The 14,473-nt window shown below is 53.3% G+C and overlaps 5 protein-coding genes across 5 annotated transcripts; 1 reads left to right on the top strand and 4 right to left on the bottom strand.

Moving 5' to 3' along the window:
• Nucleotides 1–728: 728 nt before the first annotated feature.
• Nucleotides 729–2,716, top strand: SMAC4_04514 (uncharacterized protein; the record flags this gene model as incomplete). Its single annotated transcript, XM_066090124.1, has 2 exons — nt 729–1,009; nt 1,069–2,716. The coding sequence occupies 2 exons, from the start codon at nt 729–731 to the stop codon at nt 2,657–2,659; spliced, it is 1,872 nt and encodes a 623-aa protein (XP_065947347.1). The 3' UTR covers nt 2,660–2,716.
• An 868-nt stretch (nt 2,717–3,584) lies between these two features.
• SMAC4_13875 (uncharacterized protein) lies at nt 3,585–4,038 on the bottom strand (the record flags this gene model as incomplete). The annotated part of the gene is made up of 2 exons (XM_066091668.1): nt 3,585–3,759; nt 4,025–4,038. The coding sequence occupies 2 exons, from the start codon at nt 4,036–4,038 to the stop codon at nt 3,585–3,587; spliced, it is 189 nt and encodes a 62-aa protein (XP_065947346.1).
• A 3,859-nt stretch (nt 4,039–7,897) lies between these two features.
• Nucleotides 7,898–8,860, bottom strand: SMAC4_08199 (uncharacterized protein; the record flags this gene model as incomplete). Its single annotated transcript, XM_003351135.1, has 1 exon — nt 7,898–8,860. One exon carries the CDS (start codon nt 8,858–8,860, stop codon nt 7,898–7,900), a length of 963 nt encoding a protein of 320 aa, XP_003351183.1.
• A 388-nt stretch (nt 8,861–9,248) lies between these two features.
• Nucleotides 9,249–11,902, bottom strand: SMAC4_08198 (uncharacterized protein; the record flags this gene model as incomplete). The annotated part of the gene is made up of 2 exons (XM_003351134.3): nt 11,098–11,902; nt 9,249–11,032 (listed from the first exon to the last, which is right to left on the bottom strand). The coding sequence occupies exons 1-2, from the start codon at nt 11,600–11,602 to the stop codon at nt 9,249–9,251; spliced, it is 2,289 nt and encodes a 762-aa protein (XP_003351182.3). The 5' UTR covers nt 11,603–11,902.
• Nucleotides 11,903–12,099: 197 nt separating this feature from the next.
• SMAC4_08197 (uncharacterized protein) lies at nt 12,100–14,237 on the bottom strand (the record flags this gene model as incomplete). Its single annotated transcript, XM_003351133.2, has 3 exons — nt 12,100–13,069; nt 13,126–13,172; nt 13,422–14,237. The coding sequence occupies 3 exons, from the start codon at nt 14,235–14,237 to the stop codon at nt 12,100–12,102; spliced, it is 1,833 nt and encodes a 610-aa protein (XP_003351181.2).
• Nucleotides 14,238–14,473: the final 236 nt, after the last annotated feature.

The following is a 14,473-nucleotide window of genomic DNA, read 5'->3' as shown; positions in this document are numbered from 1 at the left end:
TCTATGCTCGCCCACGTTTTCCCCCGGATTGCAGAATCCCTAGATGGATATCTTGTCGTCCCTTCTCTAGCTGACCTTGTGGAAAACAGCGCCGTAGGACCGATGCCATGAAATCGAAAGACGAGAGCAAGATGTGAACCGACACATCAGGATCAGAACGACATGGCGTACGACAAGCCTCTTCGATATGAAAGCGAGCCATGACGGGCATTTGCAAATCTCCATTCTCTCGACAAGATCTCCGATCCCAGTCTGCACCCCTGCGGCACCGCTCGTTAGTCGCACCACATGGACGTTCCAGCCAAAACATCATGAACAACGACACAATAGCCGGCTTCCTACACTGCGCTAGGCCCTATGTCCCGCCACTTTTACAGCACCTGCGCAACCGATATTGGATATCTGAGCGGTGATAATTTGCTTGGCCATCATGTTAGTCTTCAAGTAGCGGCTCAGATGGTTACCTTTTGGCCCATGTCCAAAGCAACGCACTGCCCTACGTGGCTGGCATCCTCAACTGTTCGCTTGCGGCTATTGCACTAGCTTCTTGCCAATGTTTAGCGATCCAGTCAACGTTCCAAGCAGTCACCCTTGGCTTTTCCCGGCTTTCCGTCGCCGAAACCGTGGGGCTAGAAACCAGCTGGTGATAATAACGTCGTTGACGCCCTCGAACATGTTGTGTCTGGCCATCTCCTCAGCCCTCTGTACCCCGACAGTCCAGGAGCATCATGGTCATTCTTCGACATCTTACAGCCCATCTGGCGGCAGGCTTGGCTGTCACCGGAGCCGTACTGGCAAGCCCATTCAGCCACGTTGCCCGTGACGCCGACATCGCGACCGGCTTCGTTTCCGAGCTCACACAAAACGTCACCACTATTCACCAAGAGCAGCAGGAAACAGAGAAGCGCGGTCTCGTTTGCAGTCAGTCCTCGTCTCTGACGGTCGATCTAGGCTATGTCAAGTACCAAGGCCAACAGAACGCGGGTACCGGCGTCAACGTTTGGAAAGGGTAAGAATGGACACTTGTGTGATCTGTAATCAGACCTTTTACTGACAGTGCATGATCAGAATTCGGTATGCAACTGCTGCAAGATGGCAACCGCCGCGTCTCCCACCTCTCCAACCCAATGGCACGGTTATCCAAGCGACAGAACAGAGTGTCCAGTGCCCGGGTGTTTACCCATCTGTCGGTGGTCTACCTCCCATTCCAGGTGATGAGGACTGCCTCTTCCTCAACGTCTATGCCCCTTCCAAGGCGCAAAACCTCCCTGTCCTTGTTTGGATTCACGGTGGCGGATACGGTTTGGGAAACAGCGTCCAGGACATGACCGAGATCATCAACGCGAACAACAAGGGCTTCATTGTCGTCTCCATCCAGTACCGCCTTGGCGCCTTTGGCTTCCTCGCCTCGCAAGAAGTCAAGAACAAGGGTGTCGTCAATGCTGGTATCCTCGACCAGGCCTTTGCTCTCGCATGGGTCAAGCTGTTCATCTGCAAGTTTGGTGGTAACCCCCTAGCAGTCACCATCTCGGGCGAATCCGCCGGCGCCGGCTCTGTCATGTATCACAACCTTGCCGTCAACGGTGCTCTGGGACCCCTGCTGTTTGACAAGTCCATCGCCAATTCGCCTTACCTCCCCTTCCAGTACAACTACAACGATGCCATCCCTACCTCGAGGTACTATGCCTTCTCTCAGGCTGCCGGCTGCCCCAGCAGTGGGAACGTGTTCGCCTGCCTCCAGAGCAAGGACTCAGCCACGCTGCAACAAGCCAACGCCGTTGTCACCAACCAAGCACCCTATGGCTACTGGGCTTTCTGGCCCGTCACCGACCACGCTTACATCATGAGTCTCGCCAGCCAGCAGCTTGCCGCCAAGCAAGTTAGCGGCCAGAAGCTTCTTGTCGGCTTCAACGCCAATGAAGGTCCTCTGTTTGTCCAGAACAACATCGACACCGAGTCACAGCTTGTCGACTGGCTCAAGATTGAGTTCCCTAACCTCTCCGCGACCCAGATCAACTCCATCCTCGCTGCCAACCCCAACAGCAGCCCCACCAACCGCGCAGGCCCCTTCTTCGAAACCAACGGCCTTTCCGGCCCCAACGCGCTTAACATGTCCGGAGGTGCCAACGGCCAACAACAGCGCGGCTACAATATCTACGCCGAAGCCACCTTTGTCTGCCCAGCCTATTGGTTTGCCTCTGCATTTACCGGTTCCAGCACCAAGAAGGCATACGTATATCAGTACTCGGTCCCTTTTGCCACCCACGGCACCGACATGGCCGGCTACTTTGGTCCCCAAACTGAGAACCAGTCTAACGATTTTGTGCTTGCCTTCCGCCGCATCTGGGGCAACTTTGTTATGACCGGTAACCCGTCTATCGCCAGCCAGCTTGCCAATGGGCAGTCAACGGGGAATGCGAGCGTCCATCCTATCGCGACTTGGCCGGCTTGGGGTGAGAGTGCTCCCAAGTTGGTGAACCTGAATGAGACGGGTGGTGTGCAGTATCAAGAGCCGACGCAGTTTGGGTACAATGTGACGCAATCCAAGGGTCCTGGATTGAAGAATGCAATTGCCGTCGTGGACGCTAACACATGGGAGGGAGGAAGAGGTCAGAGGTGCGCCTTCTGGAAGCAATTGGCTCCCAGCATTCCCGCGTAGAAGGCTGTGTGGTGATATAACCTGGCAAGGGACGGTGGCTTGGAACGTTTGTCATCGACCTTTTGCCTCTCATTTTCATAGCGGCTCAATACAATGCTTTTCTCCATGCTCTATCCTATCCCTCGCCCTGCGTTTGCCCATGATGTTCCCATGTCGTGCCTATGCCTTGCACCCTAGTATGTCTGTCGCAAAGTCTTGCACAGTCGTCTCCGCACATCCGTAGCAGTTGCACAGCTGCCACGGCCATGAGTTAGTCAAGTTCACGGAGAGATGGTTGCCCAGCACTGACCTTTCTCTCAGCAACAGCTGAATCGTCAACATCCACGCATTTCAAGACAGTCGGGATGTCTCCCGCGGGGACATAGGCAGCGAAGCACGCGTTGGCAGTTATGACTTCGCGGCATTCGTCAGACCAGGGTTCGCAAGGTGGTTCTGCTCTTGGTGATAGCGCATGAGGTGATGAGGAGGTGGGCACTGCTGCGACGAGAATGGGAAACGCGAGGAAGAAAGCGTGGGGTATCATGATGTTGATCGATGATGTGATGCTTGATGATGACGAATGTTGTGCTAGTGGGCACTGATCATGCTCCGAAACGACCATCGCGAGGATGAGGACATGTTAGCTTATATGTCGCAAGCAGGGTGCCTGCCAAGACTATGGGGGCGGCAATCTGCCACAGGCTCGAAATCTCGAAACATGCAATGGTGTGGTGTTTAGGCAGAACGGGAATGTCAACTTGAAGCAATCTATTGCAATCTACTCTGACGACCATAATGTCCCATCCCAGGCCATTATGCCGGCCGGATATATGGGCAAATCTCGTTACCAGGTTCACACGTCTTTGAAGCAGCACAATGATGATGATCGTTGCATGACATTTCTCCTTTGCTATCTATCCGTCTACATCCCGTATCATCCTCCCACTCAGGCAACGATGTTGCCAGCCAGGAAGCTCTGGATGTAATCCTTCTTTCCAATGGGCACGCCCTTGCTCCTGAGAATCGCATACGCAGTCTGCACATGGAAGAAGAAGTTGGGGATGCTGTGTCCGAGGACAGATCCCTTGCCGGTGCTCTTGAGGGTCGTAGGACCGATGAGCCTGTTGTTACGATCCAATAAGGGATCACTTATGTAATTAGCTACATAGACCAATAAGGAGGGCGCCGCAGTACCGGCGCCGCCGCAGCGGCGCAGCGGCGCACCATAGAGGACCCTTATATAAAGAAGTCTCCCAGACCTCTTATATAGGGCTCCTCAGCAAGCAATAGCTATCACAATCTACCAGTACCTTTCGGCTACTACTCCGTTACTCTATTGTTCTATCCCAGCGATAATACTCCTGTGCTTGTAACGGTTCGTCACACCTGTTTGATGTCATCTTCACGTTAGCATGTCTTCATTACAAGCCTCCCGACTGGGGACACTCACAAATCGATGGGCTTCTCAGCAACACTATCAAGAACCTTGGCGTCCGCCTCCTCCACGAGCTTCTGCGCCCTGGCAATCCTCTCCCTCAAATCCGCGATGGTGGTCTCCTTGTCCTCCCACGGCTGGAACTCCTGTCCCTGGAGACGGGCAAGCGTGCGCTTGATGTTTGTGGTGGCGTTCTGGATCTGGAAGGTGAACGGCTTCATGTCATCAATGAGGCGGGCGTTGGGATACTCGGCGTCTGCGGAGAGGCTTTGGGAAGAGGCATATTGCTCGGCGACATCGAGGATGTGAGCGAGGGCGTTGAGACCCTTGGAGAAGGTTGAGAGGACGAGGTCGGAGAGTTGAATAGACATAGTGGTTGTAATGCTATGACTGTAACTCAAGTTGATGGCGATGTGACAGGTGGTTGACGGTGATCAGACCTGGAGAGCGGGTTGTTGGAACTTTAAGGAGAAAGGACGAGCGAGGTAATAGGAACACGGAGGATAGAGGGATGCGATGCGAGGTATATTACTTCCTTGTATCTTTCTTTCGCTCACTTTCCAAGTAACAGTTGACATCCGCTTTCGGATCAGATGCAGCCGCTGCTCGCATCTTGTTACAATTCCTGATTGCGTGCTTTTAATAGTGATGTGTGAAGAACCGTTACAAGCACAGGAGTATTATCGCTAGGATAGAACAATAGAGTAACGGAGTAGTAGCCGAAAGGTACTGGTAGATTGTGATAGCTATTGCTTGCTGAAGAACCCTTACAACGACGGCTGGGAGGCCTTCTTATATACTGGTCTTCAGCCTTATCCCGTGGTCCCGTGAACCCGTGACCCGGGACCGTCCCGTAGTCCCGTAAACTCGGGACCCCGGGTCCTATCCAATTGGTCAATCTATCTAAGTCCGCTGATTGGATCGTAACAGGTATCCTGGATGAGGAGACGAGAAGGTGGCTCGTGACGTTTCACGGGGTAGCTTCACATGTTGTTCAATTCGGCTTCTTTAGATTTGGTCATGTCTTGTTTCTGTTTCTAATTTTTTTTTTGCTTTTCGTCATGCTTATCCGCTTTTTCTTTTCTCCCTGTCCTCATCGCAAGTCGCCCTCCCCTGAGTCCCAGCCTCATATTCTCTGAACAGATTGTCTTCCTAACGTTTCCGTCACCGCACACCTGTTTCTCTCTTTCCCTTTCGTCCTCCATCATATAGTGGCTGTCACACGGATATATGCCACATTGTCAAACGGGCATATGCCACACTGTCAAACGGACATATGCCACACTCCTGGTGTCATACGAGAAAGACCTACATGTATGCAGATCGCTAGATGCCTTGGAGCCTCAGGTGACAAGGACCCGTACGTACTAGATAGGTACCGTTTCCCTTTGGCATAAGAAGGCCTTGAAGCCCAGCCTTCCTCTAGAGGTTGAAAGGACCAACAAGGCCTTCGAGACCAAAGTAGTTTATCAGCGGAATTGAACTACTGTTCCAAGCCCAGAACACTGCCCTTGTCACAGTGACCCCCGATCATGTACGTAACGCAGAACTAACATGGTTTCGACACTGTTTAGCGTTTTCCGTCCCGTTTTCTACAAATAAATGCCGAAGGTCCACAATGTCATTTGAAAAGAAATAAAAGGTCATGGACTTGAGAACGACAAATCAGGAAGGACCGCAAAAGTGTCCTTCCTTCACCCGGCATCTGCAGCGGCCGTAGAAATACCTACTTAAGGCCTCCAACAGCTCATGATAATCACATACGACCATACCCACTGGAAAACTCGGGATCCCGTCCGCTCTCCCATAGATAAGCCAATGAGGGCCAGACTAGTAGTTGGGTCGGTGACGACCAGCGAATCCCTGGTGTTGTATGTCTTTTTCCTTCTTTTTTTCCTTCTTTTTTTCCTAATCTCTTTCCTTAAACACACTTGTTGGTTTCTTTTCTTTTGAGTCCGCATTGTATTTTCCTAATACCCAGCACACATATTTGCGCTTTTATTTTAACCTTTGCCGCCCAGGCAAAAGGTGCTGCAGATGCTGTGCTATCATGCGACCTTGGCGCCGGCTGTGGAGAACTTTGGACCTCTCGCAGTACTCCCCTTCCTCCTTCAATGCACTTCCCTTCCTAAAACCACCTACTCTGGAATTTCCATTTCTCCCTTCTTCTGCGTCCCGTTGTATTGGGGTGTTCTTTTTTTGATTCGTCTTCGCTGCCAGAATCCGAAGTAGAAGTGTTGAAAGTCCGTGCCCTGGCCTTGCCCATTCACTCACCTTGCCCATTCACTCACCTTGCCCATTCACTCACCTTGCCCATTCACTCACCTTGCCCATTCACTCACCTTGCCCATTCACTCACCTTGCCCATTCACTCACCTTGCCCATTCACTCACCTTGCCCATTCACCGGCACCCCTTCCCGGTATTTAGGAGTCTGCCCTGGTTTCCGTTTCTCGTCTTCCATCTTCTTCCTTAACCAACCCTTTCTCCGTTTGTCGCCTTTCCCTATCTCAGCAGGAAGTAAAAGGGGAGGATTTCGGCCTGCGTCAACCGCCAAGCTGCGTTGCAACATCACCTCCAGCTGAGCTACTCCACGGCATCACCACGACCGGCGCCCCCAACCCTCGACCTATCGTCACTGGGCCCAAACGACCGGTAGACCATGCCACCCAAAATGGCGTCCAACCCCGAGCTCTCGGAAATCAAGCTACTTCTTTAATCCCTTGCCTCAGGACTCAAAGCCGCCAAATCCGATGTAGGAGAGCTCAAGAAGAGCCAATCGCAAAGCCAACAGAGCAACTCAACCTGCGCCAAATGCGCAAACGCCAGCCCTGTATTATCTACCGTTGAGAAGGCGCTCAGCAACACCGATGTGACGGCGCGGCTCAACCGCTGGTCAGCACTGCTCCTATGGCTGCATGGTTCTTGGCAGCGCACAGTATATCCTTTGCGCCGCAGCCATCCTTTGTATTCTAGTTCTTCTTTTTCCCCATCTTTCGATCTTCATTCAATAGTAGGGTCATTGTCGCATTGTCGCATTCCTTCCCTCTATTTGCCGTGACAACCGAGATTAGACTGCTGGCCAGGATACGCGATACCGAGACTACGGTCCTGCAGCTTGTTGAGGAGAAGGTCTTGATCAATGCTGAGGTTGTGCAGTTCAGTCGCACAGTGGGGTTTGCGCTGGAGGATGCAAAGGGAAAGATGATGGAGAAGGTTGCTGAGGGGGTGGATGCAAATGACCCTAAGCGCAGCAGGTCCACGGCTGATCTCGACGGGGATGACGACGAGGATGTCGCGAAGAAGCGGGTTAAGCAAGAGGAGGAGAGCGATAAAGATTCCGATAATGACCATTCTGACAACGACGACAGATGGGAAAAGCGAAGACGGAACTGCACCGCTCTTGACCGGGCGGTGATGGACATTTCGAATATAGCATATTGTGACGAATCGTTACAAGCACAGGAGTATTATCGCTGGGATAGAACAATAGGGTAACGGAGTAGTAGCCGAAATGTACTGGTAGACTGTGATAGCTATTGCTTGCTGAAGAGCCTAGTATTTAGAAGGCCTGGGAGGCCTTCTTTATATACTGGTCCTTCAGTATGCGCCGTTGCGCCGGTGAGGCCATTCCCGGCCACCCGGCGCCCGGCGCGGCTCTGATTGGTCTATCTAACTGCTTACATAGGTGATCCCTTATTGGATCGTAACACTATATAAGACTATCCTTCCAGGTACATGTCTGCACTCTCCTTCTTACTCCTTTGTGCAATTACGCATAATCACATCTACCATCTACCCTTTGCCCGTGATAGAAGGTACGTTCTACTCCATCCACAACCAGGTCTTGAACCCTTCCGACTCCTTATCCCCCGGCGCCGTCTCCTGCGTTCTATTCCTTCCGTACAGCCCCCAAGCCATATGCCTCGTTGGATTTGCGGCCAAACGCTCAAACTTCTTCACAATTTTCGAATCGTGACCCTCGACAACCCGTGCATGCTCCAGCGACATTCGAATCATCTCCCCAGCCCTCGCTTTATCATCAATCGCAGCCATCATCTGGAAGGCATCATAGTACGCGCGGTACACCTGGCTATTGTACATGCCCTCGGTTTCAAGCAGTAGCAGCATTTTGCGCACCATCCTAAGGCCCAGTTTGACATTCCTTCCGGCGCTGAGGATGGCCTGATCCAGTTCGTGGACGGTGGTCAGTCTTTCGTCGCTGGCCATACGTTGGTCGGGTGGTAATGAGCACACCTCGCATGCGCAGTCGAACTTGAACTTGTCCTTGAGAAAGGCCTGACGCTCGTCATAGGACGCGAAGTGTCCCATGTAAGAGATGGTGATCTCCTCCCCTTTCTTGATGTCGCGGACGGCATGGATGGTTTCGCGGCTGATGCGTTCATTCCAGCTGTTCTGCGTGTTGGGTTTGCAAGCGTGGTTAATGCGTGATGCTTCAATGAAGAGGCCGCCTCCGATGGGCGGGGAGCCAAGACCGAGCATGTTCGTCTTGGAGATGGCGAGAAAGGGGCTGAAGTTGGTACCGTGGCAGTTGTGCAGAATGAGGAAGGCATGTTGCTGATCTTTGTCGAGGCCCTTGAGTTGCTGAGCGATGTACTTCTCCACGACTTGGTTGCCGCTTTGCATGATGTTGGTCGGCACAATGAAGAGAGGCTTTTCAGCCATGATGCGCGTGCCTTTGGCGATGTCTTGTGTTGCGACGACACCTGTACCCTTGCTGGGAATTGGGACGATGTCGTAAAGTCGTTGCTCGTTGTTGGTCGCCATTGCGCGTGCGCTTTGTGAACCGAAGTATGCAGTGCGGTGTAGGACTTTGGAAAAGTGTAAAGAGATAAAGGAAGTTGCCCGTCTGGTTATCCGAGAAGAGAGTAGGAGTTGCTTCTTATGTGAATGTGTCCTCTGTTCATAGCCCACGACACAGGTTGCTGCTTGGCGAGGTACCTGACCCAGCAAACCACATCTCAGATGCCAGCCTTCCATGTCTGTTTGCGGTCATCAACGCAGGACTCATGGGCCTCGTGCAGTGCCAGCGACCAATCTGATTGCTTTCTCATAGGCCTCCGACGTCCACGCCCGGTAAGCAGCATTGACAGCATGTGAGGACCTGGACAGCGAATACACGGCAAGCTGCGGTTGTCTGGCTGCCAGTAGGGAATCAGCAAACTTTCACCATCTCAAGATTATCGTCAGACAAAGTATCGAGGAAAGCATGCACGGAGGCCCCAGGTTCGCCTGTCTTGAATGCTCCAACTCGACGGTACACTTGCAGCCTCCCCGAATCACCATACTGAGCTTGTTTCATCTCAGTCTCTGGAACAAGGACCAACCCCCCTTGATAACGCTTCTCCGGATCCTCTCCTTTGTATATGTACCACTCCATCAACAGCAGGAGCAGCACTGGCTCGCCGTCAGGGAGTGGATCGTCGAACCTCACAGTTATGGGTGCAATCTTGTCATGTAACAACACCCGATGTTTCCACTTCCCGTCTTGGACTTCGTCGTCCTCGCGTATTGAGTCTGGAAACAATTCTTCCGTAAAAGCCGTGCCTCTCTTCACCTTTCCATCAAAGCTTAGAGTTATTTTCCTTTCCTTGTCCAGTGTGAACTGCGAGGAGAATGTCCGATGGGGGAAGTGCCGTATGCCGGTGGCGTATGTCACTTTGACTGCCGTATTCTCGTCCACAAGATCATATCGATCGGGAAAGAAGTCCCTCTCACCTTCCTTGGCAGCCCAGGACCACGATGGGGCGTTGGTCCCGGAGACGGCACGCGGTTCTAGTTTAGCAATAATAGTCTCTTTGAAGCGCCAGAGTAGGTCGAGGGGGTGAAGCTCTGCCCATGTTCCGGCAATATAAGTAAGTCCCGCGTGATCTTCTATAGCCTTGGCAATGCCTGCGAGGGCAATGAGCCGGTCTGTCGTGAATGTTAGCTGGGTTTCGAGGTAAGTGCTTAGTATCTCCTGCCAATGAAGATAGAGGCGAATAGCCTTTATGGACACGACCGCATTTGTGTTGCTGCCTAACTCTAGGTTAGGTATAGTAGAAGTATCACAAAGCACTTGAAAGTGGGCTTTGGACGAGAAGGCCGAAGAGATTCCAAGATGACGATCCATGGTTAGTTGGGACTTGAACGCCCAGGACTCTGCAAGCCGTTCACAGCAACATTCCCAGTACAGTTGCGGACCGCCGAAGTACACCATGCGAGAAGACAGCATCCTTTCCTGTAGAACCCAACCTCGATAGAGTAGAGGTGGTTTTGTTTTTCCTCCGGCTGAAAACATGTTTGAAGGGTTATGGCTCTGGGAAGAGGCATAAACCGCTCCACCATCGTCAGTGTCTGTGATACGACAGGGGGAAAAGGCAAGAGGGTTTCGTTGGGAGAAGCAACCGTCCACTCCAGACATTCCCATCGCAGCAATGTTGCAAGAAGATCTTCCGTAAACGAGACTCATCAGCAGCGCCTCCTTTTGCCAATCATCTGCTGAGTTCTGAATGATGCAAAGAGAGTCGATCCATATGTACCGATGGCCCAGCTGCTGTGTAATCTGCAAGGCATCGCGAAAGGTTTGGGACAAGGCGTCAAGTGGAATGACTCGTGTCAGTTGCTCACAGTTCTCGACCAGCAAGTTGAGAGACTTCTTGGAAATGGCCCACGAATGACTGAGCGTAACGTATTGCATCCCGGCCAAGCTTAAAGACTCAGAAGGGATAACAAGTCTTGGTGTCAATGTCCCGACTTCTGTTCCAACATCAATGAGCCGGGTCGGTAACCAATTGTCCGAGCTCTTCGATTTAGACAGGTGTGTATTGCATTCGCTGTGGTTTTTAAGGCAGTTATTGAGAAAGTGTCGTACAAGGGTCATTGTTTCGGGCGAGGCCGTTGAGCATGGGAGTTGGCAACCGGGCCATAGCATCGACCGAGGGTAGAGAACGTCCGTGTCTGGTGGTGGCACAACAGGTATTAGCAACAAGATCGGATTCCATCATCGCTCCGGGCACACCTACCTTTAGCCCAGTGGAAGTACATATCACTGATTGGGCTCTCGTACTGGTTTCGTGCCTGCCAGTCAAGTTCTCCCTGTTTCCGGAGAGTTCTTTCTATGCCATCACGGTCCCCTGGGGAGAAGTCTGACGCCAGGATGTTAGTGATGCGCCTCAGAGTCACACAGACCCTTTCCTCGTCCACTGCAGCGTACACGCTGTACCACACATCTGCCTGGATAACGCCCGTTTCCTCATCATCACTGTCATCATTCCAGTCCTGGTCATCCTCCATCGCCATCGTGCACAAATGGCAGCCGGCGGCGCTTGACCTTCTCAGTTGGGCCTTGTCAAGGCTGTGCAAGAAAATGTCGGTATGGTCGCGGTAGAGGGTGTCGTCGACAGGAGCCCGCCCGGCAAGATGATTGACCCATTTGGACTCCTTGACCACTCGGGAACAGGCGTCGCACAAGACGTGGGCAGCCACCATGGCGCTCTCTGCTTGGGAATTTGTTGAAGCATACGCCATGCCGCTTGGATCAAAAGGTTAATCGGATTGCCAAAGTCGGGCAACCTCAAGCAAGAAACAGAAATGACAGGAAGAGGGAATCATTTTGCATGACGGCACACGGGCAGCCCAGATGCCTGGTGTACCCCGCGCATGGCCCCCGCCCGCATCTGTTGTCCCTGCCTTCAGCGGATTGGACTGCTCGGCGTGCACCTTGAGGACCGTGACCTGAGGTGTCTGGGTGGCCCGTCTGTTACTGTCATTCTTCGTACAAGCAATGTTTCTCGAAGCTCAGATTTGAAGCACAATTTAGGGCAGGCATCGTTCTTCCAATCTATCATGTTCAAGTTGTTTGCAATGAGATCTTCTCTCACAAAGGTGTCTCATGCCAGCATTCCACTTGCTTGTTAGGTTGTACAGTGCTTATCCACTGAAGCAAATCGTTTACAGCGGCCTTAACAAACTCAACGCGCTGGAAAACCACTCCGATCCCGCAATCACAGTTTCCCCAGACCCCACTACCAACCCCCACCGATGCCTCCACCCCCCTCCTTGTCCCCATCCCAATCTCTTTCGACTTTCCAGGCATCCTTCAGCCCATTTCCATTCCCCTTGTTCTTCCCAGTCGCCCACTTCCTCGCGATATCACATCCTCGATGTCCCCATTTCTCCGAAAATACTGCTCGTCCTGCCTCGATCCACATCTCCACGCCGGCCTCGAACCCCTCGGCGTCCCGATAGAACGGCTCTCCTTGCCCTCCCTGCTGCTTCGTCTGCCAGCTCTTGTTGCGCCCCTCGTGGCCGTTGCCTAGGGCGTACTTGGCTCGTTGCATGCGGCGGGCCGTCGACAACAAGTTGGCGTACGTTTCAGCTTCTGTCTTTGCTGTCGCGGCTGCTGCTGAGCCGGGTTTGACCTTTACGTTCTGGTTTCGGGCGTGGGGGTGAGGATCGCCGGGAAAGGAAGCTTTGATGCCTGGGATACGGAACAATGCGCCGATGTCCTCGAGAACGGCGCTCACGTCCAGGATGTGTCCTACCCTCGTTGACGGCGTCGTGGACTCGTTCTGTGCGTAGCCCGCCCACATCAATCGGGTGTACATGTCGCAGTCAGTACCGTAGAAGGGGATCTGCGTGTCCCAGCCCCCAACGGAGAGGATGGCGTCCCGGTGGACGAGGGTGAGATGGTCGTAGGAGAAGAAGTGGTGGGCCCACTTGGGATGGGAAGGGTCGCGGTATTTCTGGAGGACATGGAGGGCATTGGCGTAAAGGGACCGGTATTCTTCGGGTTCGTCGTCCTCAACTGTCTTGCTGGAGGTCGAGGAAGTTTTGGCGTTGGCTTTGGCCTTGGACTTGTTGGACTTGGACTGCGCCTTGGCTCGGGCTGCGGCAGCAGCTGGAGAATAAGACGGGTGTCGGTGTTCGTAAGAGAAGACCATCAGGTCTTGGTGCGCCCAGAAGTACTCGGTCCAGCCGCGTTGGAGGGCGGTCCTGTGTCCGTGTCGCCGGTCAGCAGTGCACATCAGAAGGGAAAGGGAGAAACTAACCAAGCAAAGAAGTTCTGCAACTGCGAAAACGTCAGGAGCGTCGGAGTCTGCCATCCAGTAAGTCAGCCTGCGTCCATATCCATGTCATTCTTCCCCTCCCTTGTCATCCCCTCTTCCCATCCTTTCGGCTCTCCTCCTCTTCCCATCTGCTTTCCCATCTGCTTTCCCATCCCACAAGACACATCACTTCATATCCACACTCCACCTTTCCCATACATCTTCACTTCCTTCCCTTCATAGCGGCTTCGGGTCAAACCAGAGTCAGACTCGGGGTCAGCATCAGAAACAGCACCTACAGAAACAACCTTCACCCCCAGCATCTCCAACTGCGTCCGGTTCATGAAGAACGGATTCTGCAGCGTCAACAACTCCCGCTCATTCGCGTCCATCGTCCCCGTATTCTCGACGACAAAGATCTCTTCCGCCGGCCAACCTGCCGCAATGTAACTGGACACACACTGCAGCAGGAGCGGCCAGTTGCGGGTGAGTCCAATCAGCAGTGGCGCCATGCCGGTCGGGTTGAGTTTGGAATGGTACGGAGGGTATGGGGAGGGGTCGGGACGGCGGCCGAAGGACTTGCTGCCGAAACGGGAGAAGTAAGACCTCGATGGCTGCTGGGTTAGTTCCACCTGGGAGGAGTGGGATGGGCGGAGGTGGCGGAAGTGCGAGGGGCGGTTGATCTCGGGTGGCTGTAGCAGCTTTCTCAGGTTGCGAGGCGGTAAGTTGGAAGAGAGGAGGGGGAAAGGGTCAGTGATTGGAGGAGACGGAGGAGTCGGAGGGAGGAAGACGGGCGGAGACAGGAAGGCGATGTCTGCTTCGTTCCACCTGAAGAAGTCCTTTAGGAGCTTCGCTTGGGGGACCACAGGCCGGTCTGCGTCTTGGGCGCCGTATGGCGGGAGATGACCTTTGCTGGAAACATTGCTGGAGGTCTTGGAGGTGCTACGTGGATCCGCATGGGCCGGTGGCTTCGACAAGTTGGCTGACCAGCGGATGAGAGAAGCAGAGAAGAGCAGGTGGGCGGTGGTAAGGAGAAAACAAGTAAAGAGGAGGCGGTAGCGGGTGCGGGTAGAGAGGTGCGAGAGTTTCGCTAGATTGATGACTGCTCGTGACATTTTGGGTTGGGATGGCAGCAGGAGGACGAGGTACAAGGGTCGGTGCTTTGGTGTTGAGTAGACGGAAGGGAAGGGGAAGAAGCAAGTATGGTAACCAGCGTGATGGATGGTCAATGTTCAAGAGGGCTGTAAACATCGCAGCCAGCATTGCAGACACAACCTGACCCAGACATTGGCGGAAGGCCCCGGCCCGAGATGTCGACATGTGCCAGCTGGTCAGCAGGGGACATGAGGCT

This window comes from Sordaria macrospora, chromosome 5 (genome assembly GCF_033870435.1).
Source record: "Sordaria macrospora chromosome 5, complete sequence".
In the NCBI taxonomy this organism is placed as follows: Eukaryota; Fungi; Ascomycota; class Sordariomycetes; order Sordariales; family Sordariaceae; genus Sordaria; species Sordaria macrospora.
The sequence above is the reverse complement of the archived record's forward strand: the minus strand, read 5'-3'. Positions and strand labels throughout refer to the sequence as shown.